The sequence below is a fragment of the Aquarana catesbeiana genome, linkage group LG01, assembly GCF_042186555.1.
Source record: "Aquarana catesbeiana isolate 2022-GZ linkage group LG01, ASM4218655v1, whole genome shotgun sequence".
Classification (NCBI taxonomy): Eukaryota; Metazoa; Chordata; class Amphibia; order Anura; family Ranidae; genus Aquarana; species Aquarana catesbeiana.
In genome coordinates, this window is record NC_133324.1 from 954,256,211 (window position 1) to 954,282,225 (window position 26,015).

General features: G+C 44.5%; 1 protein-coding gene across 1 annotated transcript in view; it reads left to right on the top strand.

The window, feature by feature from the left end:
- Window positions 1-833: 833 nt before the first annotated feature.
- LOC141121961 (BOS complex subunit ncln-like) overlaps window positions 834-26,015 on the top strand; it is a 94,031-nt gene continuing 68,849 nt past the window's right edge. The window contains exons 1-9 of the mRNA XM_073611738.1: window positions 834-1,032; window positions 7,949-8,139; window positions 8,561-8,705; window positions 12,467-12,561; window positions 12,691-12,777; window positions 15,603-15,706; window positions 15,854-15,942; window positions 18,129-18,268; window positions 20,471-20,652. Of these exons, the coding sequence (XP_073467839.1) occupies window positions 885-1,032; window positions 7,949-8,139; window positions 8,561-8,705; window positions 12,467-12,561; window positions 12,691-12,777; window positions 15,603-15,706; window positions 15,854-15,942; window positions 18,129-18,268; window positions 20,471-20,652 (1,181 nt within the window). The 5' untranslated portion in view covers window positions 834-884. The remainder of the gene's footprint in view (window positions 1,033-7,948; window positions 8,140-8,560; window positions 8,706-12,466; window positions 12,562-12,690; window positions 12,778-15,602; window positions 15,707-15,853; window positions 15,943-18,128; window positions 18,269-20,470; window positions 20,653-26,015) is intronic.

Sequence of the window (26,015 nt, forward strand, 5' to 3'; positions counted from 1 at the left end):
ATTGGCCCGCGGGCCGGACTTTGGACATGCCTGATATAGAGGAATCAGGACCTCCTTCCTCCTGCTGGTGATCCCTCTAGTGACATAAAGATCTATATAGAGGAATCAGGACCTGCTTCCTCCTTCTGGTCATCCCTCTAGTGATATAAAGATCTGTATAGAGGAATCAAGACCTCCTTCCTCCATCTATATCACTAGAGGGGTCACCAAAGATCTATATCAAGGAATCAGGACCTCCTTCCTTCATCTGGTGACCCCTCTAGTGATTTAGATGGAGGAAGGAGGTCCTGATTCCTTTATATAGATCTTTATATCACTAGAGGAATCAGGACCTCCTTCCTCGTGCTGGTGATCCCTCTAGAGATATGAAGATCTATATAGAGGAATCAGGACCTCCTTCCTCCTGCTGGTGATCCCCCTAGAGATATGAAGATCTATATAGAGGAATCAGAACTTCCTTTCTCCTGCACCTAGATACGAAGTGGCTGCAAAAGGCTGCAGCAGATCAGCAGCACTGACATGTAACAAAGTGATAAAAACAGTAACTTAAAAAGTAGCAATTTATTTTGATACCATCACTGGAATTCAGGTAGATGTAAGCCTTACTTAATGATATCGTATCTCTTCCAGCTGATGCCTCCTTGCACAGTCCTTAGAATAACAGATCACTTGTCCAGTCTTTTTATTGATATTTTGAATAGTGAGTCCCTGAATTCCAGCTCAGAAATGGGAAATGAATTTTCTGGTAACTGGGAGAGCCCAGACATAGATGAGCAGATAATTAGGCCTGTCACAGGATTACACAGGGATTAGACAGATGGTGTCACTGGGACAATGAGCAAGTAGCAAGGTGACACGTTGTCTATGTGCTCTCTAGACCCGTCATGGGGGACTCCAGCACCCAGTCTGGCCCCGGGGCCCCCAGGACAATTGAGGTGATACTCCTGTTGGCTCTCTTCCTTTACGGGATCCCGGCAATGGAATTTCCAGTGTATCGAATGCAGCAATACAGCCTGGAGGGACACACACACGGTAAGTGAGGAGGAGGAAGATGTGACCCACTGACCGGAATATGCCCCCCCCTCCCCCACCTGCACTGACCCTGTGACGGGTCCTCGCTGTGTAATGATAACAAAATCATAACAGCCTCTGATCACAACGAATGGTTTGACTTTGTAACTCTTCTAAATAAAGTAAAGGTTATATTAAAAAAAAATAAAGTTTAGCGTGGCCATGGAAGTCTAGCATAGTTGGTTTTGCCAAAACCATCATTTTCATGGAAACACAAACTTTTTTAGGGCAGTTTCCATATAGGACCTCCCTAAAACTTTAATAAATTTGCACCAGCCACTCACATAAAATTTTTCAAGAATTACAAGAGATGTTAATTTTCTGGTATTTTGGAACATCCCAATACATGGCTGGCTGTACAATATTAGGAGAATGATTGGCTTCGGCATTGTGACAACACATTCCGAGGACTGCAAAATAAAAGACATTTCAAGCAAAATAATCCATTACATAAAGAGTCCTAACATTAGCAGAGAAGAACTTCATATTTTCATTTGACCATTCATAAAACATATCCTCATTTTTTTTCTTCTTCATCCTATGCAGGGTGATATCTCATATAACACAGATAAGCGCGACTACAATAAAACTGAAATACGTCACATTATATGTACAGTATTAAGTGAAAGAACCAATCATGGCATTCACAGCTAATCAACACCAACATTGCTGCCTTGCTAAAGAAATATATTAAGTAGACATGTGCAGAACGATTTAACGTTTCAATCTGTTATTTGGTTAATTTTGTTTAACTAAATTCATTTTTAATTGGTTTTCGGAATTCATTTTGTTGATTTTGTTTTCGATTTTGATTAGAATTTTCCAAACTTGAATTCGATTCGACCTTAAAGTGGTGTTCCGGCCGAAATTATACTTTTTAAATAAAAATACCCCTATAATACACAAGCTTAATGTATTCTAGTAAAGTTAGTCTGTAAACTAAGGTCTGTTTTGTTAGTTTATAGCAGTAGTTTGTTATTTTATAAACTTACAGCAGGCCGTGGCCATCTTAAGTGTGGGCATCTGAAGCCAGACTGTATTTCTTCCTGGATCTCATCCTTGCAGATCTCGCACATGCTCAGTGCAGCACAAGCAGTGTAATAGGTTTCAGGTCAGGTTTCCATAGCAACGGCAGTGTCAGAGGAAGTTGGCGCCCCTTCCCAGAAGGCATTGCAAACAGGAAATGATGCGATGGGCCACGGCCAGGGAGGAGGAAGTGAAAAATTAATACAGCAGATATACAGTAGGTGCTGAGAAAATTTTTTTTTTAAATATCCAATTCGTTTACAGTGCACAGTTTAGTGAGGGATGCTGAAGAGTTGTAAAAGTGGGTGGAACTCCACTTTAATTTAAAAAATTCAAAATTAGAAATTCAGATATCGGAAGATGGTTATATTCTACTTTATTCTATTGAATTATTTTTTATTGTTTTTTCTATTCTATTCAAAACTATTCTATTCAAATTCAGATTTATTCTATTTGAAATTTAAATTTCGGAAGATGGTTAAAAGAATAGAATGAAATAGAAAGTAATATGATTTATTTTCTATTCTTTTCTTTTCTATTCTATTCTAATCTGTTCTATTCAAATTCATTCTATTCAAAATTCGAATTTCGAAAGATTGTTATATTGTTGTATTCTATTCTATTCTAATTGATTCTATTCTTTTATATTCCTTTAATTTCTATTCTCTTTTATTTTATTCTTTTATTTTCTATTTTACTTTGTTCTGTTTTATCCTATTCTATTCCTATTCTATTCTTTTATTTTTATTTTATTCTATCCTGTTTTGTTTTACTCTATTCTTTTCTGATTTATTCTTTTATTTTCTATTCTATTCCCGTGTTTTCTATTCTATTTTATCATATTCCTTTTTTTCTTTTCTGTTTTACGCTCTTCTTTTCTATTCTATTTTATTATAATATTTTATATTCTATTCCTTTATTTTCTATTATATTTTATTCTTTTGTTTTTTTATTCTAGTCTGTTCTGTTTTACCCTATTCTATTATATCCCTTTATTTTCTATTCGATTTTATTATAGAATTAATTTTAGAATTTGAATTCCAAATTTAAATTTGAAAACAAAAAATATTTCAAATTTTGGCCAAAATTCTAAATCAATTATTTTGGATTTGTTTAAATTCGTTACTGTTGTAATTTGAAAATTCGGATACATCAGAATTTCCGAATATTTTCTGAGGACTACAGCACACCTCCCTATTATGTTATAGAAAAGAAGAGAGGGGGAGTTTTCCTGTAGTCCCAACACACTTCCTGTTCTAGGACAGGAAATATGTCACTGACAGGAACATCAGGTGAAAACCAAGGTGAAAAAAAGCCTGAAGAAAGAAAACTAATGGATCCACCACATCTACTGCACTATATTACATCTTTTGCTCTTTGGTAGGGATGAGCTTCGAGTTCGAGTCGAACCCATGTTCGACTCGAACATCGCATGTTCGTCCGTTTGCCGAATTGCGAACGTTATGGGCCGTTCGCTCCAATTTCGAGTGGCACGTCAGTGCATTGCTGGCTGATGATTGGCCAAGCATGCACTATGACCCGCATGCTTGACCAATCACAGCGTCGTCTGTACAGAAAGCCGCAATTGGCCAAAGCCAGGGTGGCTTTGGCCAATTATGGCTCAGGGGGTTTAGTACACACCCCACACTATATAAGGCCACCTGCACGTCGGCCCTGTGTAGTATGTTCCGGTGTTGAGAGAGAGAGAGACAGAGAGACAGTGTCATTTGATTTAAGTTAGATAGAGTAGGCAGGCGAGTCAGTTAGCTGCACTTACAGTGTATTGTGTATATATATACATCCTAGGTGTTGTATATATACATATATATATATATATATATATACTGTATTCAGTTTAGCTAGATCCGTTCCTGTTATTCTCTTCCTACTGACAGGCAGGCAGGTTTTTTTACAGTATTTACAGCTACCTGAAGAAAATTGCTGGTGTTCTTCTGATCCTATTAGTCCTATTAGCTACAGCATTTACAGTTAGTGTAGTGCGACCTCTCCACAGTGTGCACCTAAAGATACCTGAAGAAAATTGGTGATGTTCTTCTGATCCTATTAGTCCTATTAGCTACAGTATTTACAGTTAGTGTAATGCGTCCTCTGCACAGTGTGCACCTAAAGCTACCTGAAGAAAATTGGTGGTGTTCTTCTGATCCTATTAATACCACAGGCAGGCAGCTACAGTATTTACAGTTAGTGTACTGTGTCCTCAGCACAGTGTGCACCTAAAGCTTCCTGAAGACAATTGCTGTTGTTCTGCTCCTATTAATACCATAGGCAGGCAACTACAGTATTTACAGTTAGTGTACTGTGTCCTCTGCACAGTGTGCACCTAAAGCTACCTGAAGACAATTGCTGGTGTTCTCATACTAATAATACTACAGGCAGGCAGTTGATTCTGTTAGCTGCAGTATTAGTGTATATATACATCCCAGCTTTGTGCAGCTACATCTCACTGCAGGTCATTAGTATATCTGGAAGGCCAACAAGGAGAGGCAGACAGTCACAAGCCAATAAAAGAGGGCAAGCAGGCTCTGTGTTTAGAGGCAACAGTGCTGGTCATTGAGACGGTGCATCCTCATCAGAACGTGGCCGTGGCACACGCTTGTAGTTTTTTTCAGCAGCTGGCCGCGTTGAGCCGCAACATGCGGAAGACTTGGTAAAGTGGATGACCAAGCCGTCCTCATCCTCCTCATCCTCTCTCACAGAGGCTCAGGGTACTTTGTCTGGCAAAGCAGCTGCCAACGCGGCCTCTTCCTTCAGCTCAATGGCATCAGTCACTCCTTCCCTAGCCCCACCATGTCCTCCTGAGGAGTCCCCCGAACTGTTTGACCACAGTGTTGGGTACATGCTGCAGGAGGATGCCCAGCGTTTTGAAGGCTCAGATGATGGTACCCAGCTAGGGGAAGGCAGTAACGTGAGCCTAGAGAGAGGGGGTGCCCAAGAAGGACAGCAATCTGGCAGTCATGTTCCCCCAGCTGCAGCATACTGGCAGGTTTGCTCCAGTGATGAGGAGGGAGGGGATGATGAGGTCACTGACTCCACGTGGGTGCCTGATAGGAGAGAGGAAGAGGAGGAGGAGGCACATCACCAACGAGGCAGGATGCCCTCCAGGGGCCAGCTTAAGGGCAGCACACCGACTGCATCACACCGCAGAGCTCTGCATGTGCAGGACGCTGCTGTCTGCGCGTTATTCCAAAAGTTATTTGGTGTGAGCCTTTTTTGAGAGGAGTGCATCAGATCGCACCGCTGCTATTTGCAACATATGTCTCAAGCTTATCTCACGTGGCCAAAACATCACCCGCTTGGGCTCCACATGCTTGACCAGACATATGTCAACCTGCCATGCAGTTCGCTGGCAAGCGTACCTAAAAGACCCACACCAAAGAACAAAGAGGACCTCTCCTTGCTCCTCATCAGCTGGCATCTCCAACCCCACTATACCTTCAGTCCTCTCTGAGACCTGCACTGAGAGGAATGAAGGTGCAGAATTAGGTGTGTCACAGCCAAGTACTTGGGGGCAATCTGCTATTGGTACACCAACGTCAGATTGTACCAAGCAAATTTCCCTGCCCCAGCTGCTGCACCGCCGAAAGAAGTTCGCTCCCAGCCATCCACATGCCCAGTGGTTGAATGCTAGCTTGGCTAAATTGCTAGCACTTCAACTGCTGCCTTTTCAGTTGGTAGACTCTGCCCCCTTCCGTGAGTTTGTGGAATGTGCGGTTCCTCAGTGGCAGGTTCCCAAATGCCACTTTTTCTCATGGAAGGCGATTCCAGCTCTCTACCGGCATATGGAAGGCAATGTCTTGGCCTCACTGGACAGGGCGGTCAGCGGTAAGGTGCATATTACAGCTGACTCATGGTCCAGCAGGCATGGACAGGGATGTTACCTATCTTTCACCGCGCACTGGGTGACTCTTCTGGCAGCTGGGAAGGATGCAGGACAGGGTGCTGATGTAACCGAATAATTTTTTTTGAAATGTCAGATCCCTTCAAAGACTGCCTATGCTGATGCTGAGTGACTATTCTGTTATGCTGAGTGATTATCCTCTTCCTCCTCAATGATCATGCTGATAGCTTGTAAGAACATTTTTGGTTCTGGGCGCCGCCACCAGTGGCTAAGGCCCAATTTTTCAGCCCCTGTTTAACAGGGGCGTGTAATTACAATTTTTGATGCAATATTTTGCAGGATGGTTCATTGCTGCGCTCAACTAGAGTATCTGTGAGGGGTTGCAGTGTTGTGGCACCAGCACCAGTGCCCAAGGCCAAATTTTTCTGCCCCTGTTCAACAGGGACATGAAATATTTCACAGCAGGGCCCGTTCCAGCACCCACCAAGAGTAACTGTGAGGACTTACGGTGTTGTGGCACCAGCACCACCACCACCACCACCAAAGGCCCAATTTTTCATGGCATGTAATTACAATTCTTGATCTAATATTTCACAGCAGGGCCCGTTCCTGCTCCCACCAAGAGTAACTGTGAGGGCTTACAGTGTTGGGGCAACACCAACACCTAAGGCCCCAATTTCTGCAGAGTATGTATATATATATATATATATATATATATATATATATACTCCCACTTGCAAATGGAAGGAGACAACAGGAAGTGAGATGAAATCTACCCCTAGAAAGGGAAATTCTCTCCTGTAAGAGTAAATATGGGAAAAACGTGTCTCCTCTCCACTGATGCTTTATCACCAATCCTTGTTTCACTAACAACCCCAAATTTTCAAAAAACATTTGTCATTGGGACAGAAAGTAAGGTGAAATCTTCTGAAGAGGTGCACAGACAGCAAAACAAATGCTACAGGGGTGATAACCCTTCCCTATATTTTCCAAAAAGCTTAAAAATAGATTTTTTGTCTGGAGCTAAACACTTTAAAAATGTACCAGTTCAAAATTACAAACAGATTCTACTTAACAACAAACCTACAGTCCCTGTCTTGTTTGCACCGCCTGTATACTGCTGTTCAGAGTATATAGGGCCTGGGGACCCCACGCCTTTCCTTTTTTTAATTTGGGTCTGGGGTTCCCCTTAATATCCATACAAGACCCAAAGGGCCTGGTAATGGACTGGGGGGTACCCATGCCGTTTGTCTCACTGATTTTCATCCATATTGCTGGGACCCGACATTACATTAAAGCCGCAAGCAGTTTTAAATGACTTTTATGCCTTTAAAATGTAATTTTGTGCAGGGACTGTTCTAAGCACGGGAAACACGCGCCACTTTAGTAATCTAGTTAACAAACATATAACATCCCACAATAGTTTGCTAACAAGGTGGAGTGGACACAATACTAGCAGACAGACAGAAACAATAGGCTATCCAATTAACAATGAGAGAGACATAACTTGACTTTTCTAGGGGACAGAATACACATCAGAAGATATACAGTGTCCTAGCAGTCTGATACAGTGGATTTAATTTCTCTTCATAGAACTCTTGAGGATTATGGTTGATAAATATTTCTGTCCCAAGTGAAGGAGTCTTCCCAACCTAGTCTGCAGGAGGGCCACCATATTCCCTCTGATCATTATCCTGTACAAGATTAATATTACACATTTCCATCCACTCCAGAAGGGAAGCTTTATGGTCCTTATTCAGAGAAGTAATCCAAGCTTCGCTCTCAGCTTCTATTAAGTGATTGTCCATCATTAGAGAATTATCTGCTCTCTCCATGGGCCATATTCAGTGGGTAGGAGGTTTGCCCCTAGTCCGCTTCAAAAGCCCCTGTCCTGGTTGGGTGTCCCATTACCTTTTAACCCTGGTGAGGCCGTCGTATGAATGGAATCGGGCAGCTCTGATGGAATTTTGGATTCTTGGAAACTCTTTGCAGGTTGTAAGTCGGTCCAGGTGAACGCGGAGAGCCGGACGCTGGAGGCGGAGATACTGAGCAGGCGCTGTGTGCTCATGAGAATCACAGAGTTCTCAGTGGAGAGGTGGAGCCGGGTCCTGGCCCAGTCGGTGGCTGCAGTGCTGATACTGGTCCCCCCTGAGAGCCCAGCAGAGCTGCAAGGACCAGTACAGGTATGTCACCAGGAGGGACATTAGAGTGTAAGCTCCTCCAGTTCAGAGACTGATGTGATCGGCTCAGTGTTCTCTGTACAGCACTGCGGTATATATCAGAGCTATATAAATGTATAATAATAGTGTGTGACTGTGGGGGGGACATTAGAGTGTAAGCTCCTCTGGTACAGAGACTGATGTGACTGCCTTACTGTTCTCTGTACAACGCTGGGGTATATGTCAGAGCTATATAAATGTATAATAATAATAATAGTGTGTGACTGTGGGGGGGACATTAGAGTGTGAGCTCCTATGGTACAGAGACTGATGTGACTGCCTTAGTGTTCTCTGTACAGCGCTGTGGTATATGTCAGAGCTATATAAAGAAGTACATTCTCCCAGACCACAGCTCCAAGATTTAGTGACCTTCTGTTCTACACAGGAATTTGTGGAGCGGGAGATGGAAATCCTCAGGAATGAGACGCTGTTTCCCGTCTATTTCGCGATAGAGAATAATGCTCTTCTGGAAATGTATGAGGAGACAAGGTCCGTGTCACATTCTCTGACCTCTGCCTCAGCCTGGGAAGGTGAGTGTTAAAGTGGTTGTAAACCGCGGCTGTGTAGCTCGTGAAAAAAACAAAACACCTGCAAGGCAATGGCATAATGTGCTAGTATGCATCGCATGCTAGCACATTATTAAATAATTACCTTGGATAGAAGCCCTCCAGCGCTGTCCTGTTACCGATGAGAGGGCTGACATGTTCCCCACGTCTTTCTTCAGGGTTCACGTGCTCCGGCTATGTGATTGGTGGAGCCGCAATGACATCACTCCTCAGTTTTGGCACGAAGCTCTGAAGGGCCGGAAAGGACCTTGTGCTGGTGACATAACTGGCTGCATCCAGGGTGAATATTAGGGATGGGCCGCACCCCCCCGGTTCTGTTCACCCCAGAACATCTTGAGCAGGCATAAAGTTCTAGCGAACATGCAAACTCCAAGTCTATGGGACACGAACATCAAAAGTTCTCATTTTAAAGGCTTATATGCAAGTTATTGCCATAAAAAGGGTATGGGGGCCCGGGTCCTGCCCCAGGGGACATGTATCAATGCAAAATAAGTTTTAAAAACAAGGAGCAGTGATTTTAAAGATTCTTAAAGTAAAACAATAAAAATGAAATATTACTTTAAATACTGTGCCTGGGGGGGGGGGTCCCCTTAGTCTGCCTGTAAAGTGGCACATCTGTGTGATGTGTAGAACATGCTGCAGAAATAATGACATTTCTAAATGAAAAAATGTAATTTAAACTTGCCTGCAGATGTAATGTATTGCATGTACATCGTTTCGTGCAATAGACAGTGGGGGGGGGGGGGGGTGCGGGCGCACTGATTGCCCATTGGGTAAGCCAATCAGTAGGTCCATCGGACGTGACCCACTGATCGCTCCCCAGAGAGGCAGAATGGCAATCTTCCTATGTAAACAAGGCAGATCGCCATTCTGTCAGGGGAGAACAAAGATCTCACGTTCCTGCTAAGCAACACGGATCTCTGCTCGCTTTTTAACTGCAGCAACTTTAATATACACTATTGGAGCTGGAATTACCGTGGCTGTTGGCACCAGACTTGCCCTCCAATAGATCCTCATTAAAGGATTTAAAGTGTACTCATTCCAATTACAAAGCCTGAAAGAGTCCTGTATTGTTACTACCATCCCCCACACAGTTAGCTAGCACCCCCCCTAGGGACACACTTAACCCCTTGATCGCCCCCTAGTGTTAACCCCTTCCCTGCCAGATTCATTAGTACAGTTCCCGAGTGTCTCCGAGCGTCTGATTGTCTCCGGCACCCCCTCACCTCTGGCCACAGGCGGTACTGCATAGACAAGCAGCGGCTGGGGAACGGATTGTCTAATAGAGGCCCATCCATAGGGGGCGCACAGGCGCCACCCCTCCCCTATCCATGCGTCCGGCCCCCTAATCTACATGCAAGGCGCCGGACGCATAGATTCCCTATCCGGGGTTTTTTTTTTGTTTTTAAAGCATGTGATTAGAGCCAGAAGCCCACCCAGATGTATGACAATAGCGAAATGAATATTGGCTATTGTAACACTGAATCTCCTCCCGGCCAATCAGGAATTGGCTGAAAGGAGATCCGATCGTCCGCCAGGAGGGGGGAAGAGACACAGGGGAAGCGAGGAAGCAGCAGCTCGCAGCCCTGCCCACAAGATGGGGGTAAGTCCGGGGCCCCAACTACTGACTGACCGACCGTGGGGAGGGGGGTGCTGCCCGTGACCAAGGGGAGGAGGTATAGCAGTGGGTGGATTGTTTGCCCCCCCCAAAAAAAAAAAATAACACCAGCCACCACTGGTTTGTAGATGCTATAACTCTCAGACTAAACCAGTCAATATACACTTATTGGAATTTTTTTTTTTTTTTTTTTTTTTACCAAAGACAACAAAAATCATTTTGGCCAAAATTTATGAAGAAATTAGATATTTTTTGTAAAGGTGTTTATTGGATATGTTTTATAGCAGAAAGTAAAAAATCTTTTTTTTTTTTTTTTTTTTTTTTATATTTTTGCCCTTTTTTCATTTACATCGCAAACAATAAAAAACCCGGTGGTGATCAAAATACCAGCAAAAGAAATCTCTATTTGTGTGAATTTGTTTTTATAAATTTCATTTGGTTTCAATTGTCAGTTAAAATAGCGCAGTGCTGAATAGCAAAAAAATGGCCTGGTCATGAAGGGGGTAAAATTTTCGAGAGGGCAAGTGGGTATACTGTATACAGAGCCCTCTTACCCAAGATGCCCCACACTGGCAGGGGGCAGGGCTGGCACTTCTTCACTATCCATGGTACACCCTACTCACTACATTGGGGGCCTCTAATGGCTACCTAGGTTCTTACTAGACATGTCCAATTCATCTCGTTCCAAATTTTTTTTACGAATTTTGACAAATTTGTTAATTCGGAAATATCCAAATTAACGAAAACCCATTTAACAAATTTTTCTAAAAATTAGGAAATTCAGAAATTCGAAAATCTGAAATAATAACTAATAATAACTTAAAGCGGAGTTCCACCCTAAAGTGGAACTTCCGCTCATCGGAATCCTCCCCCCCTCCGCTGCCACAGTTGGCACCTTTCAGAGGGGAGGGGGGTGCAGATACCTGTATAATACAGGTATCTGCACCCACTTCCAGGAATAGCTAGCCGTAGCTAGCCGCAAATGCCCCCCCCGTTGTGTTGTGGGAAACACACAGTTCCCACAACACAACGGGGACCAGTGTAGACGCGCAGCGCGACTCGCGCATGCGCAGTAGGGAACCGGGCAGTGAAGCCACAACACTTCACTTCCTGATTCCCTGACCGAGGATGGCGGTGGGGGCAGCCGAGAGACGAGCAATTGATCAGCTTCGGCTGCCGACATCGCTGGACCCTGGGACAGGTAAGTGTCCATTTATTAAAAGTCAGCAACTGCAGTATTTGTAGCTGCTGGCTTTTAATATTTTTTGTTTAAGGTCGAGCTCCTCTTTAACTATTACTAACTAATAAATTATAGGTATTGGAATTTCCTTTCAAATTTGGCTGTTAGTGAACGTAACAAATTTATCCGAAGTTACGAATTATCCGAAATAACGAATGCCGGATGTAAATGAATGGAACGTAACTAATTAATAATAATAAATAACAATAATAATAATAAATAATTAATAATAAAACATTTTATTATTATTTTGTTACGTTCGATTCATTTAGATACGGCATTCGTTATTTCGGATAATTAGTGAAAGTAACAAATGTATCCGAAGTTACTAACAGCCAAATTTGAAAGGAAATTCCAATACCTATAATTTAATAGTTAGTAATAGTTAAGTTATTATTAGTTAGTTATTCTTTCTGATTTTTTTTCTTATTTTTGGATTTTCGAATCTATGAATTTTCGAATTGCGATCATAACAAATAACTGAAAAAAGGAAAAAACAAAACAAAAACAAAAACAAAAACGAACAAATTTTTCGGCAGTGCACATGTCTAGTTCTTACACTGCCTACTTTTCTTCTTCACAAACCCAACTATGGCGACATCTAGTTGCCAATTTCTGGAACTACACTGGACTCTCTGGACCCTAAACCACTACTTCCTAAATTTTGCGCTGAAATCACATCAGCTTTGATTTCTTGTGTGGATAAAACATTGACAAAATTGTAATCGATAAAAAGCAAACTGCATTTGTGACATCAAATTGATGGCCCGCCAATACTGGCTCTACTGTGTCTCGCCAAGCTGTCCAAAAGAGAAGTTATCTCTGTGAATCTTTAGAGCTTCAGGATTCTAATTCTTTCTTTTGTAGTCTTGTTTGGGATGGTGATGGGAAGCGGCTTCCAGATGACGACCAGCGAGGTGCAAAGTAAACCTATTGTTCACCCCGTCATCATCACCCTGGAGGTATGTGGCTCCCCCCCATTGTCAACTCCCATGTGCAAGGATGAATGTTATTCTGGCTCTGCGGGGGCAGTCATCTGGTCCATTTACACTCAGAGCCACATTAATATCAGTTATTATGAATTTTCACAGGGACAGCTGATGGGACGCGGCGGTGATGCTGCTGAGCTGCCTTCCGTTGTGATTGTCGCCCATTATGATTCATTTGGAGCCGCTCCGGTAAGTGACTGGCAAGGAAATAACATACATCATCCCAATGGAAACTGTGGATAAAATGAAAAAATGACATATATGATGCAGTCAAGTACCACTGTATAGTATTCCCCTTTACTCCTCCCCCAGCAGCTACATGCAAAAGTATGTAAGGGGGTGAGGAGCTGGGTCAGCACAGACATTGGACAATCCCAAAAGAAGAGAGGGCTATGAAATGCAAGGAGGGAAGGGGGAATTGAATGTTCCTGGAACAGTCAGATATTCTAGAAAGCATAGAGGCACATTGCAACTGTATATAAAAAAAATATGAAAAGGAACAGTACTGCAAGTAATCATTCAATTTTTGACTGCCTTTACCTGTAATTCTCTATGCTAGTGACAGGGTCTCTTTAAAGCTCTTTCCTAAATCGAAAATGATTCCACTGGACTTTTCCTGTTAAAACTTATTTCCGGGCAGTAAAGTAATAATAAAAACGCTCTTCCCCCAAATCTGAAGAACGATCTAAAATAGAAAAAAAAATGGCGTGGCCCCCCCCCCAGTACATTCCAGGCCAAAATGTAAAAAAAAAAAAAACAGTGTGGGGCCCCCCCCAGAATCCATACCAGACCCTTATCCGAGCCTGGCAGGATGAGCGAGCGCCCCCCCCAGAACTATACCAGGCCACATGCCCTCAACATAGGGGGGGTGCTTTGAGACAGGGGGGTTCTGCCCCCCCACCCCAAAGCACCTTGTCCTCATCATGTTGATGGGGACAAGGGCCTCTTCCCGACAACTCTGGGCTGTGGTTGTGGGGGTCTGCGGGCACGGGGCTTATCGGAATCTGGAAGCCTCCTTTAACAAGGGGGCTCCCAGATCCCGGCCCACCCCTATGTGAATGAGTACCCCTACTCATTTCACCAGAAGAAAGTGTCAAAAATAAATTAAAAAAACCAGTAGACAGTTTTTTGGCAATTCCTTTATTACAAAAATGTAAAAATTAAAAAAAAAAAACAACATCCACCCAATGTAGATCCGCTGCCACTGCAGGACCCCAAAAAAATCTGCTCCACTGTCATTGAAGGCTGACCACCTACTGCAGGTTCCGCCGTTTGACATTTCTTATATACATGTAGGTAAGGGGCAGAGCCATCTGGCAACGTCACCTGGTGGCACTGCCCCCTTGTAACATCGCTGACCCAGCATGCACCGGTCGGTGATGTCTCAAGGGGACATCACCAGGTGGCTCCACACCTTACCCATTTAGAAACTGTCAGATGGCGAGCCTGCAGTAAGCCGTCAGTCTTCATTGACGCCAGAGCATTTTTTTGCTTTTTCGGGTCTGGCGGGCATCGTGATTGATGATTGCTCTACATCGGGTGACATTGTTTTTTAAAATTTTTACATTTATCTTTTTAATAAAGGAATTGTCAAAAACCCTTGTAGTGTTTTTATTTATTTTTTACAGTTTTTTTGGTGAAAGAGTAGGGGTACAATGTACCCCTACTCATTCACATGGAGGGGCTGGGATCTCGGGGCTTCCAGATTGGGATAAGCCCCTTGCCTGCAGACCCCCACACCCAGGGTTGTCGGGAAAAGGCCCCCTCTACCCCAAAGCACCCCCCCATGTTGAGGGCGTGTGCCCTGGTATGGTTTAGGAGGGGGGTGCTTTGGGGCAGAGGGGGCCTCTTCCTGACAACCCTGTAGGGTGGATAAGGGTTTAGTATGGATTTTTGGGAGGACCCAAAGATCCTGGTATGGACTGGGGGGGGGGACCCCACGCTGTTGTTTTTGTTATTTATTTTTTTTTAAATAGCTAGGTGCCGATAATTGCAACCGTGAGTCAATTTAAATGTGATTTGATTTTTTTTTTCCCTTTTGAAATGTCATTTTTGCTGCAGCAGGTTCTATACAGGCTACAGATGAGCAACTGTGCAGGCGAGCTAAGGGGACCTCCCAGGCACTATATTTATAGGCATTTTTAATTTTTATTGTTTCACTTTAAGCATAATTAAAATCATTGCTCCTGTAAAAACAATCTTTATTTTTTTAAATGTTTGCATTGATACATGTCCTACAGGGCAGTATCTAGACCCCCACACCCCTTGTATGGCCAATTACTTGCACATAAGCCTTTGAAATGGGGGCTTCAAAGGAGTTTGCAGTTTGGGACAGAACTTTTCCCCTGTTCAGGAGTTCTGCTGCAAATCAAACAGGGTGTTTGGCCCATCTCTACCCACTAGCATTGATGGGGCACTATTCCTCCCACTGACATTAATGATGGTACATTATTCCTCCCACTGACACCAATGATGGGGCACTATTCCTCCCATTGACACCAACAATGGGGAACTATTCCTCCCATTGACACCAATGATGGGGCAGCATTCCTCCCACTGACACCAATGTCCAACCCCCCTAAAGTCGGAAAGGAAGTAAACTGGCCCTTTGTTTAAAAAGTTTGGAGACCCCTGTTATAGAGTCGTATATAGGCTATGCTGTACAACCACATGCTACCCTGCCTACATCATCAGGTCTGCACTGTAATCAGAGATGATGACCAGACAGACAGCTGAAATACTGTGTAATGTTGCATTTGCTGGTAAATATCCAGCATTAGATCCTTCCTCAGCAGGTGTAGGAACAGACCTTTTTTTATTCATACTTTACTGTCTTGCGTTAGGCACTTTTATTCTAAGCCATGGAATAGACTGAAATTCCTAGCAAAAATCAATCAACCTTGGGTAGACCATGTGGCCCATGGCTATCACATGACTTGTTGCAGGAGTAAGGCATGCCCATGGACAAATCTTGATGATAACTACATATCTCATCTCTTTTGTATCTCTGGCAGTACTTGGCTTATGGAGCGGACTCCAACGGCAGCGGGGTGTCAATGCTTCTGGAGATGGTTCGCCTCTTTCACCTACTGTACAGCGACTGGCGGACTCAGCCCAGGTCTGCATTGTCTTGTTTTTAAAGGAATAGTTCTCTATAGAATGATAGATAATTACACAATAACAAATACAGATGTACATAGGTGGGCAGATATGGATAAGACAGACCATTGAGATACACATGTAGATTTGTTGTGTTTTATTTGAGGTATAACATGGTGTTCGCTCTAACCGGAGGTGGGAAGTTCAATTATCATGGAAGCAAACGATGGCTAGAGGAACATCTGGACCATTCTGGTATGTGCATACCATGGACATTGCTAGAGTCTGGCACTTAGGGTATGTGCCTGGGTATTCTGGGCCTCCTTTGCAGTAATTATTGTAGTCTACCCCATAAATGGTTCTTAGACAAACACATACATTTTGGTTCATATTTTTTTAAGCAATAATTATACATTTAAACCGGACCTCCAGCCTTACCTTTAGTCCTGCACAGTTTTACTGGCTCCTCTCCTGTACTGAAATGGCTTACTCTGATTTCACTGCACACTGTGAGCTTCTCATATGCAGAAAATCCACATTGACAAAATGTATCTACAGAACAAAGTGCTGAAGTGCTGAGACAATGACTGGGGAAACAGCTCAAGGCAGTTTAATAAATACAAAAACTATCCAAATCCGATTATTAAAAGCAAAGTAACAATCATGATCTGTTTAAAATAAAAATCCCTACTGAACGAATCAATAAGCTAACTTATACATTTATTGTGTGTCTCCATACACCTCGCTCACACCAAAGACAGGACTGAAGTAGAACAGATAAAATCTGCTGGCTCAGGTTTCAACCAACGATATCTATTGCCTTCAGTAGAGGTCCTTAACCGTAGTGAGACAGGGGCCTGGGATATTTTTCAGAAACTTTCCATGTCCCAGCAATTAACCATATATGTTACCTAGGGCAGGTGTCCTCAACCCTAGTGAGACTGGGGCACATGAAATTCTTCCAAAACCTTCCATGCCCCAACAGTCAACCATATATGTTGCCTAGAACAGGGGTCTTTAACCCTAGTGGGACTGGGGCCCATGAAATTCTTCCAAAACCTTCCATGCCCCAACAGTCAACCATATCTGTTGCCTAGAACAGGTGTCCTCAACCCCAGTGGGACTGGGGCCCATGAAACTCTTCCAAAACCTTCCATGCCCCAACAGTCACCATATCTGTTGTCTAGAGCAGGTGTCCTCAGCCCCAGCGGGACTGGGGCCCATGAAATTCTTCCAAAACCTTCAATGCCCAACAGTCAACCATATCCGTTGCCTAGAACAGGGGTCTTAAACCTTAGTGGGACTGGGGCACATGAATTTCTTCCAAAACCTTCCATGCCCCAACAGTCAACCATATCTGTTGCCTAGGTCCTTAACCTTAGTGGGACCAGGGCCCAGTAAATTCTTCCAAATCTTCAATGTCCCAATAGTAAGTTTATACTCATACAATAAAAGCATGGGGATGTAAAATGGTGACCCATTTGTTACAGACAGCTCCCAATCTCTGTTTATTGGGAGCCAGCTGTGCGGGCTCCCATCGTGTCAAGAGTCAATTACAGTTTTCAGAAAATCTGTCCATCCTACTGGTGTTAGGACCCAGTTAAAGGGGCCACCAGGGGGCGGGAAGAGGTCAAAAAGGGAGTCTTCATTTGAAAATATAAGTTACTGTAATTTTAATAGAAACAATGAAAGAATACCCCCCCCCCAAATCATTGGTGCCATTGGGATAGTGGCTCCCTGAGGAGAACTCCCAAACCATTGGTGTTGATGGGATAGTGGCCCCCAGAGAATAGCCCCGAAATCATTGGTATCAGTGGAATAGTGCCCCCCTCCAGGTGAGAATTCATTGTTGCTGGTTAGTTAGTGGCCCTCAGGAGAGAATACCTCTTTAAATCATAAGTGTCAGTGGTGGCTCCAAGTGGAGAATAGCCTTCAAATCTTGTGTGAGTAGCACAGTGGCCACTAGGGGAGAATGACTCTTTAAATCATTGATATCGGTGGAATGATGATCCCAAAAGGAATATCCCAAATCATTGGTGTCAGTAAAACAGTGATCCCCAAGGTTGAATAGCCCCCAAATCATTAGTCTCAGTGGGGCAGTAACCACTTTCCGAGCCTTATGTGACAGCAGTAACTGCTGGAGCAGACAGAAGGCCGCGGATCGGAAGGAGGTAGTTCCGAGAATGGAGTGGCAATGGGAACCTATGGGTGATGTCACAGTTCTGGGAATTCTTAGTCATTGTCAAGCACACCCCTTTTCCTCCCTCCCATTTAGAATGGCCGCTGCAGCTGAGGACTGAGGAAATAAGTTGAAAAACTGCCACTGTTTCGTTTACTAAGATATATCATCAGCAGTTAGATTGTTCCATTGCTGTGACTATTGGATTCACTGATTTGGGGTAATCCATTGTACTCTTATACTTTCAACCATCTCTTCCTAGAAACCAGTGTCCTCCATGAGAACGTGGCGTTCGTCCTGTGTTTGGACACCCTGGCCAATGGTGACTCTCTCCACCTTCACGTCTCTCGGCCACCACCAGAGGGCAGTGCACAGTGGGAGGTTCTGAGGCAGCTACAGCTGGTACACCAACCATTTCTAATATGTGATTAGTCTCACCAGCAGATGACTGGGAAATGTCAGCTTGCCTCCCCCCCCCCTTTTTTTTTTTTTTTGGAATACCTAAAAGCTGAGCCTGTAATTCTGCAAGCCAGGGATTCCCAACGCCACCCATAGGAGTCCCTTTACTAACTATACACACACCGATAAGCCAGTAGGGCAATACTGACACCTCTCCTCCATTACAGCCTGCTGGAAATATTGCTGACAGTTGCACTCCCATCCAAAAGCCCTAGCATTTTGGGACATTTATATGGCAATCCCATAAAACAGCCCTATATGTGAACAAAGCACACCGACCCTACATTCACACCTATGCATTTTTTAGTGCATTTTGCAGTTTGCAGAAACGCACTACAGTTGTGGCCGGTGCATTTTTGGATAGGGTCTGGGACTTTTTCCCCTCAATTTGCGGCTAATAGACTTCAATGGAGCTGCACCAGCAACACAAGTGGTGCATCTTTGATGCAATTTTTTTATGTGTTTTGCGGTTCTTATTTTACCACATGGATATAGCTGGTTTATAAACAGGGGGCCAGGAATCCGGCCGCCGCGTCCTTAACAACCGATGAGTCATCAGCTGTCAGTGGAGTTCGCCACTGAAAGCTGAATGTAATAAAAATAAATAAAATTTGCCTGGAAAAAAATTCTGTAAAAAAATGGCGTGGGGTTCCACCTACAGGACCCTACTAGGCCCTTCAGGTATAGTATGGATTCGGAGGGGGCCCCCACTCCAAAATTAAAAAAAAAAAAAAAGGCGTGGGGTCTCCCCCAAAATGCATACCAGAACCTTATCCAAGCATGCCGCCTGGCAGGTCAGGTAAGGGAGGGGATGAGCGAGCGCCCCCCCCCCCCTCCTGAACCATACCAAGCCGCATGCCCTGAACATGGGGGGGTGCTTTGGGGCAGGGGGGGGCTCTGCGCCCCCCCACTCCCAAAGCACCTTGCCCCCATGTTGATTAGGACAAGGGCCTCCTCCCGACAACCCTAGCCAGTGGTTGTCGGGGTCTGCGGACGGGGGGCTTATCGGAATCTGATAGCCCCCCTTTAAGAAGGGGGCCCCCAGATCCCACCCCCCCTATGTGAATGGGTATTGGGTACATCGTACCCATTCACCAAAACGCTGTGAAATGTAGAAAAAAACCACAAGACACGATTTTTGACAATTTCTTTATTATTAATAGCTCTGTCTTTTCTAGCCATCTCTTCCCGCCGTCTCCTTCTCGAACTGTCTCTTCCTGCTGTCTTCTCCTTCCTGCCGTCTCCTCCTTGAGCTGTCTCTTCCCGCTGTCTTTTCCTTCCCACCGTCTCCTCCTCGAGCTGTCTCTTCCTGGTGTCTTCTCCTTCCCGCCGTCTCCTCCTCGAGCTGTCTCTTCCCGCTGTCTTCTCCTTCCTGCCGTCTCCTCCTCGAGCTGTCTCTTCCCACTGTCTTCTCCTTCCCGCCGTCTCCTCCTCGAGCTGTCTCTTCCTGCTGTCTTCTCCTTCCCGCCGTCTTCTCCTCGAGCTGTCTCTTCCTGCTGTCTTCTCCTTCCTGCCGTCTCCTCCTCGAGCTGTCTTTTCCCGCTATCTTCTCCTTCCCTCCATCTCCTTCTCGAGCTGTCTCTTTCCGCTGTCTTCTCCTTCCCGCCGTCTCTTCCCGCTGTCTTCTTCCCGCCGTCTTCTCCTTCATGGCTCTCAGGGGCCAGCACAGACAAAGCTGGGAGCGGGAACAGCCAAAGCCCACTTCTTGATGGCTCTCATGGGATGGGCATAAACAAAGCTTACCTCTTAATGACTCTCATGGGGACAGGCACAGCCAAAACACACTTCTTGATGGCTCTCAGGGGGCAGGCACTGACAAAGCCCACCCACACCCCACAATAACTCTCAGGGGGTGAGCACAGCCAAAGCACACCGCCCAATGACTGTCAGGGGACGGTTACAGCCAAAGCACATTACTTGATGGCTTTCAGGTAGTTGGCAGAGTCCACTTCTCAATGACTCTCAGGGGGGGTCCTTACAGACAAAGCACACCTCTCAATGACTCTCAGGGCACATGCTCAGATGAAGCACATCTCTAAGAGCGAACTTCCAGATTTTAAAGTAGCTGCAGTTTTGTCTTTCACTGGTTGTCTTTTCTTGCAGCTCTTATTCTTGTACTGACTGGTACCCTTTGCCATTCTCCAGGTCACACAGTCGCCTCCATTTCTGGGTCTGAATTTTTCACTCATCCACAAGAAGATAAATTTAGGGGAGAATTTCCTGGCATGGGAACATGAGCAGTTCAGCTTGCGCCGTCTCCCAGCTTTTACCTTGTCTCATCTGCGCAATCACAAGAGCGGGATGAGGAAGTCTATACTGGACACCAGGTAATCCAGAATAATGGTTATGGATACCACAGCATGCAGCCAGGAAATTAAAGGAATGAAGTCTAACAATATCATATATATATTTTATCTCACAAATGTCCGTACACCCCTCACATTTTTGTAAATATTTTATTATACCTTGTCGTGTTACAACACTGAAGAAATGACACTTTGCTACAATGTAAATTTGCTGTCCCCTCAAAATAACTCAACACACAGCCATTAATGTCTAAACCGCTAGCAAAAAAAGTGAGTACACCCCTAAGTGAAAATGTCCAAATTGGGCCCAAAGTGTCAATATTTTGTGTTGCCACCATTATTTTCCAGCACTGTCTTAACCCTCTTGGGCATGGAGGTCACCAGAGCTTCACAGGTTGTCACTGGAGTCCTCTTCTACTCCTCCATGACGACATCACAGAGCTGGTGGATGTTAGAGACCTTGCGCTCCTCCACCTACCATTTAAGGATACCCCACAGATGCTCAATAGGGTTTAGGTCTGGAGACATGCTTGGCCAGTCCACCACCTTTACCCTCAGCTTCTTTAGCAAGGCAGTGGTCGTCTTGGAGGTGTGTTTGGGGTCATTATGTTGGAATACTGCCCTACGGCCCAGTCTCTGAAGGGAGGGGATCATGCTCTGCTTCAGTATGACACAGTACATGTTGGCATTCATGGTTCCCTCAATGAACTGTAGCTCCCAGTGCTGGCAGCACTCATGCAGCCCCAGACCATGACACTCCCACCACCATGCTTGACTGTAGAAAAGACACACTTGTCTTTGTACTCCTCACCTGGTTGCCCCCACACACGCTTGACACCATCTGAACCAAATAAGTTTATCTTGGTCTCATCAGACCACAGGACATGGTTACAGTAATCAATGTCCATAGTCTGCTTGTCTTCAGCAAACTGTTTGTGGGCTTTCTTGTGCATCATCTTTAGAAGAGGCTTCCTTCAGGGGTGACAGCCATGCAGACCAATTTGATGCAGTGTGCGGCGTATGGTCTGAGCACTGTCAGGCTGACCCCCTCACCCCTTTAACCTATGCAGCAATGCTGGCAGCACTCATACGTCTATTTCCCAAAGACAACCTCTGGATATGACGCTGAGCACGTGCACTCAACTTCTTTGATCAACCATGGCGAGGCCTGTTCTGAGTGTAACCTGTCCTGTTAAACCACTGTATGATCTTGGCCACCGTGCTGCAGCTCAGTTTCATGGTCTTGGCAATCTTCTTATAGCCTAGGACATCTTTCTGTAGAGCAACAATTCTTTTTTTCAGAATTCTTTGAAAGTTCTTTGCCATGAGGTGCCATGTTAAACTTCCAGTGACCAGTATGAGAGAGTGAGTGCGAAAACACCAAATTTAAACACACCTGCTCCCCATTCACACCTGAGACCTTGTAACACTAACGAGTCACATGACACCGGGGAGGGAAAATGGCTAATTGGGCCCAATTTGGACATTTTCACTTAGGAGTGTACTCACTTTTGTTGCCAGTGGTTTAGACATTAATGGCTGTGTGTTGAGTTATTTTAAGGGGACCGCAAAATTACACTGTTATACACGCTGTACACTCACTACTTTACGTTGTAGCAAAGTGTAATTTCTTCAGTGTTGTCACATGAAAAGGTATAATAAAATATTTACAAAAATGTGAGGGGGTGTACTCACTTTCGTGAGATACCGTGTGTGTGTGTGTGTGTGTGATATACAGTGGGGACGGAAAGTATTCAGACCCCCTTAAATTTTTCACTCTTTGTTATATTGCAGCCATTTGCTAAAATCATTTAAGTTCATTTTTTTTCCTCATTAATGTACACACAGCACCCCATATTGACAGGAAAACAAAGAATTGTTGACATTTTTGCAGATTTATTAAAAAAGAAAAACTGAAATATCACATGGTCCTAAGTATTCAGACCCCTTGCTGTGACACTCATATATTTAACTCAGGTGCTGTCCATTTCTTCTGATCATCCTTGAGATGGTTCTACACCTTCATTTGAGTTCAGCTGTGTTTGATTATACTGATTGGGCTTGATTAGGAAAGCCACACACCTGTCTATATAAGACCTTACAGCTCACAGTGCATGTTAGAGCAAATGAGAATCATGAGGTCATAGGAACTGCCTGAAGAGCTCAGAGACAGAATTGTGGCAAGGCACAGATCTGGCCAAGGTTACAAAAAAAATTCTGCTGCACTTAAGGTTCCTAAGAGTACAGTGACCTCCATAATCCTTAAATGGAAGACGTTTGGGACGACCAGAACCCTTCCTAGAGCTGGCCCTCCAGCCAAACTGAGCTATCGGGGGAGAAGAGCCTTGGTGAGAAGAATAAGAACCCAAAGATCACTGTGGCTGAGCTCCAGGGATGCAGTCGGGAGATGGGAGAAAGTTGTAGAAAGTCAACCATCACTGCAGCCCTCCACCAGTTGGGACTTTATGTCAGAGTGGCCTGACAGAAGCCTCTCCTCAGTGCAAGACACATGAAAGCCCGCATGGAGTTTGCTAAAAAAAAACACCTGAAGGACTCCAAGATGGTGAGAAATAAGATTCTTTGGTCTGATGAGACCAAGATAGAACTTTTTGACCTTAATTCTAAGTGGTATGTGTGGAGAAAACCAGGCACTGCTCATCACCTGTCCAATACAGTCCCAACAGTGAAGCATGGTGGTGGCAGCATCATGCTGTGGGGGTGTTTTTCAGCTGCAGGGACAGGATGACTGGTTGCAATTGAGGGAAGGAGGAATGCGGCCAAGTACAGGGATATCCTGGATGAAAACCTTCTCCAGAGTGCTCAGGACCTCAGACTGGGCCAAAGGTTTACCTTCCAACAAGACAATGACCCTAAGCACACAGCTAAAATAATGAAGGAGTGGCTTCACAACAACTCTGTGGCTGTTCTTGAATGGCCCAGCCAGAGCCCTGACTTAAACCCAATTGAGCATCTCTGGAGAGACCTAAAAATGGCTGTCCACCAACGTTTACCATCCAACCTGACAGAACTGGAGAGGATCTGCAAGGAGAAAAGGCAGAGGATCCCCAAATCCAGGTGTGAAAAACTTGTTGCATCTTTCCCAAAAAGACTCATGGCTGTATTAGATCAAAAGGGTGCTTCTACTAAATACTGAGCAAAGGGTCTGAATACTTAGGATCATGTGATATTTCAGTTTTTCTTTTTTAATAAATCTGCAAAAATGTCAACAATTCTGTGTTTTCTAGTCAATATGGGGTGCTGTGTGTACATTAATGAGGAAAAGAAATTAACTAAATGATTATAGCAAATGGCTACTATATAACAAAGAGTGAAAAATTTAAGGGGGTCTTAATACTTTCCATCCCCACTATATACATATATAAACACAGGTCAGGCAATGTTCAGGTAGAGTCATAACACAGGTCAGCTCAGGCAAGTTCAGGTAGAATCATAACAAAAGGAGCAGGTCAGGCAATGTTTAGGCAGAGTTGTGACACAGGTCTGGTCAGGCAATGTTCAGACAGATTCAGGATGCAGGTCAGGCAATGTTCAGGCAAAGTCGTCACAAGGGTCAGATCAGGCAATGTTCAGGAAGAGTCATAAAGTAGAAACAGGTCAGACAATGTTCAGGGAGAGGCAAACACAGGTCATGTCAGGTCAGGAAATGTTCAGGAAGAGTCCTAAAGCAGGAACAGGTCACACAATGTTCAGGGAGAGACATAACACAGGTTGGGTCAGGCAATGTTAAGGGAGATGCAAACACAGGTTGGGTCTGGCAATGTTCAGGTAGAGTTGTGACACAGGTCAGGTAAGGCAATGTTTAGACAGATTCATGATGCAGGTCAGGTAAGGCAATGCTCAGGTGGAGTAGTGACACAAGGTCAGGTCAGGCAATGTTCAGGAAGAGTCACAACACAGGTCTAGTCAAGCCATGTTCAGGCAGAGCTGTGCCACAGGTCAGGTTAGGCATTGTTCAGACAGAGTCATAACACAGGAACAGGTCAGGCAATATCATGACACAGGTCAGTTCAGGCAATGTTCAGGCAGAGTTGTGACATAGGTCAGGTTAGGCAATGTTCAGGCAGAGTTATGACAGTTCATTTCAGGCAATGTTCAGGCACAATGATTGTTTATTGAGCAGGGTGGTGTTGATTAGTCTATTGGGTGGGGTAGTGTTGGTTGCTAGAGATGGGCCGAACGGACCCCTGTTCAGTTCGCACCAGAACTTTCGAACACCACGAAAGTTCGGACCCGAATAACGAACCCCATTAAAGTCAATGGGACCCGAATGTCAAAATCAAAAGTGTCCATTTTGAAGGCTTATATGCAAGTAATTGGGCATACAGTTGTTATTGGGGTCTGGATCCTGCCCTAGGGGAGATGTATCAATAAAAAAAAAAAAGTTTGTGAAAAATGTAATTTATAAAATGACCAATGGTTTTTAAAATGAAAGCACCACCACACCATAACCTACTAGAGTCAGGAAAAACGTTCAATAAAACCCTCTTTAACGGGTCCTCGAGAGATTTTATCTTCTGCACTCTCTGTGGGGACGGGATGAGTTTTGAGACCTTCCCTTTATAACGATGGTCAAGGAGGGTTGCCAATCAGTAATCATCCTTCTCCTTTATGCCACGTATTCTTGGGTTCTTTCGCAGGCTTAGAAGCATACGGTTGCCCATGCGCCTCAAATTTGCCAAGGCTTGAGAAGCAGACTCCTCAGGGTCACATAGGATGACAGCATCTGGAACTTCCTCCTCCCAGCCACGTACTACTCCCAAGGGTTCTGGGGTTGGAAAGCCATCGCTTACAGATTGACACATGTCTTCCTCTTCTTCGAAAGCCTATGAAAGTGCCAGAATCCTCCTCCCCTCTCTCCTCCTGTGTGTTCTGTGACAGGAATGATGGTGTCTGGTTAAAGTGGGCCTTGAGAGGAAAGGAAGTCCTCCTCTTCCTCCTGCTGCTCTGCCTCCAGTGCCCTGTCTATAATGCCATGCAGAGTCTGCTCCAGCAGGAACACAACAGGGATTGGGTCACTGATGCATGCACTGTCACTGCTCACCTTCCTTCTGGCCTCCTCAAATGGTGACAATAAAGTGCATGCATCCTTAATGATCAGCCATTGGCGTGGGGAAAAAAAGCCGAGGCGGCCCTCTGCTGCATGTATAGCCACTGCAGCATTCACAAAGTTGAGTTCCACCTGGTGGGGATATCACAAATCAGGCGGTTTATGGGCAGGTGGAATTCCCGCTGAATTTCAGCCAACTAAGCACTGGCTGTGTATGATCGCCTGAAATGGCTACAGACTCTTCTGGCCTGTTTTAGTACACCTTGCAACCTTGGGTATGTACTTAGGAAACGCTGCACCAACAAATTGAGGACAT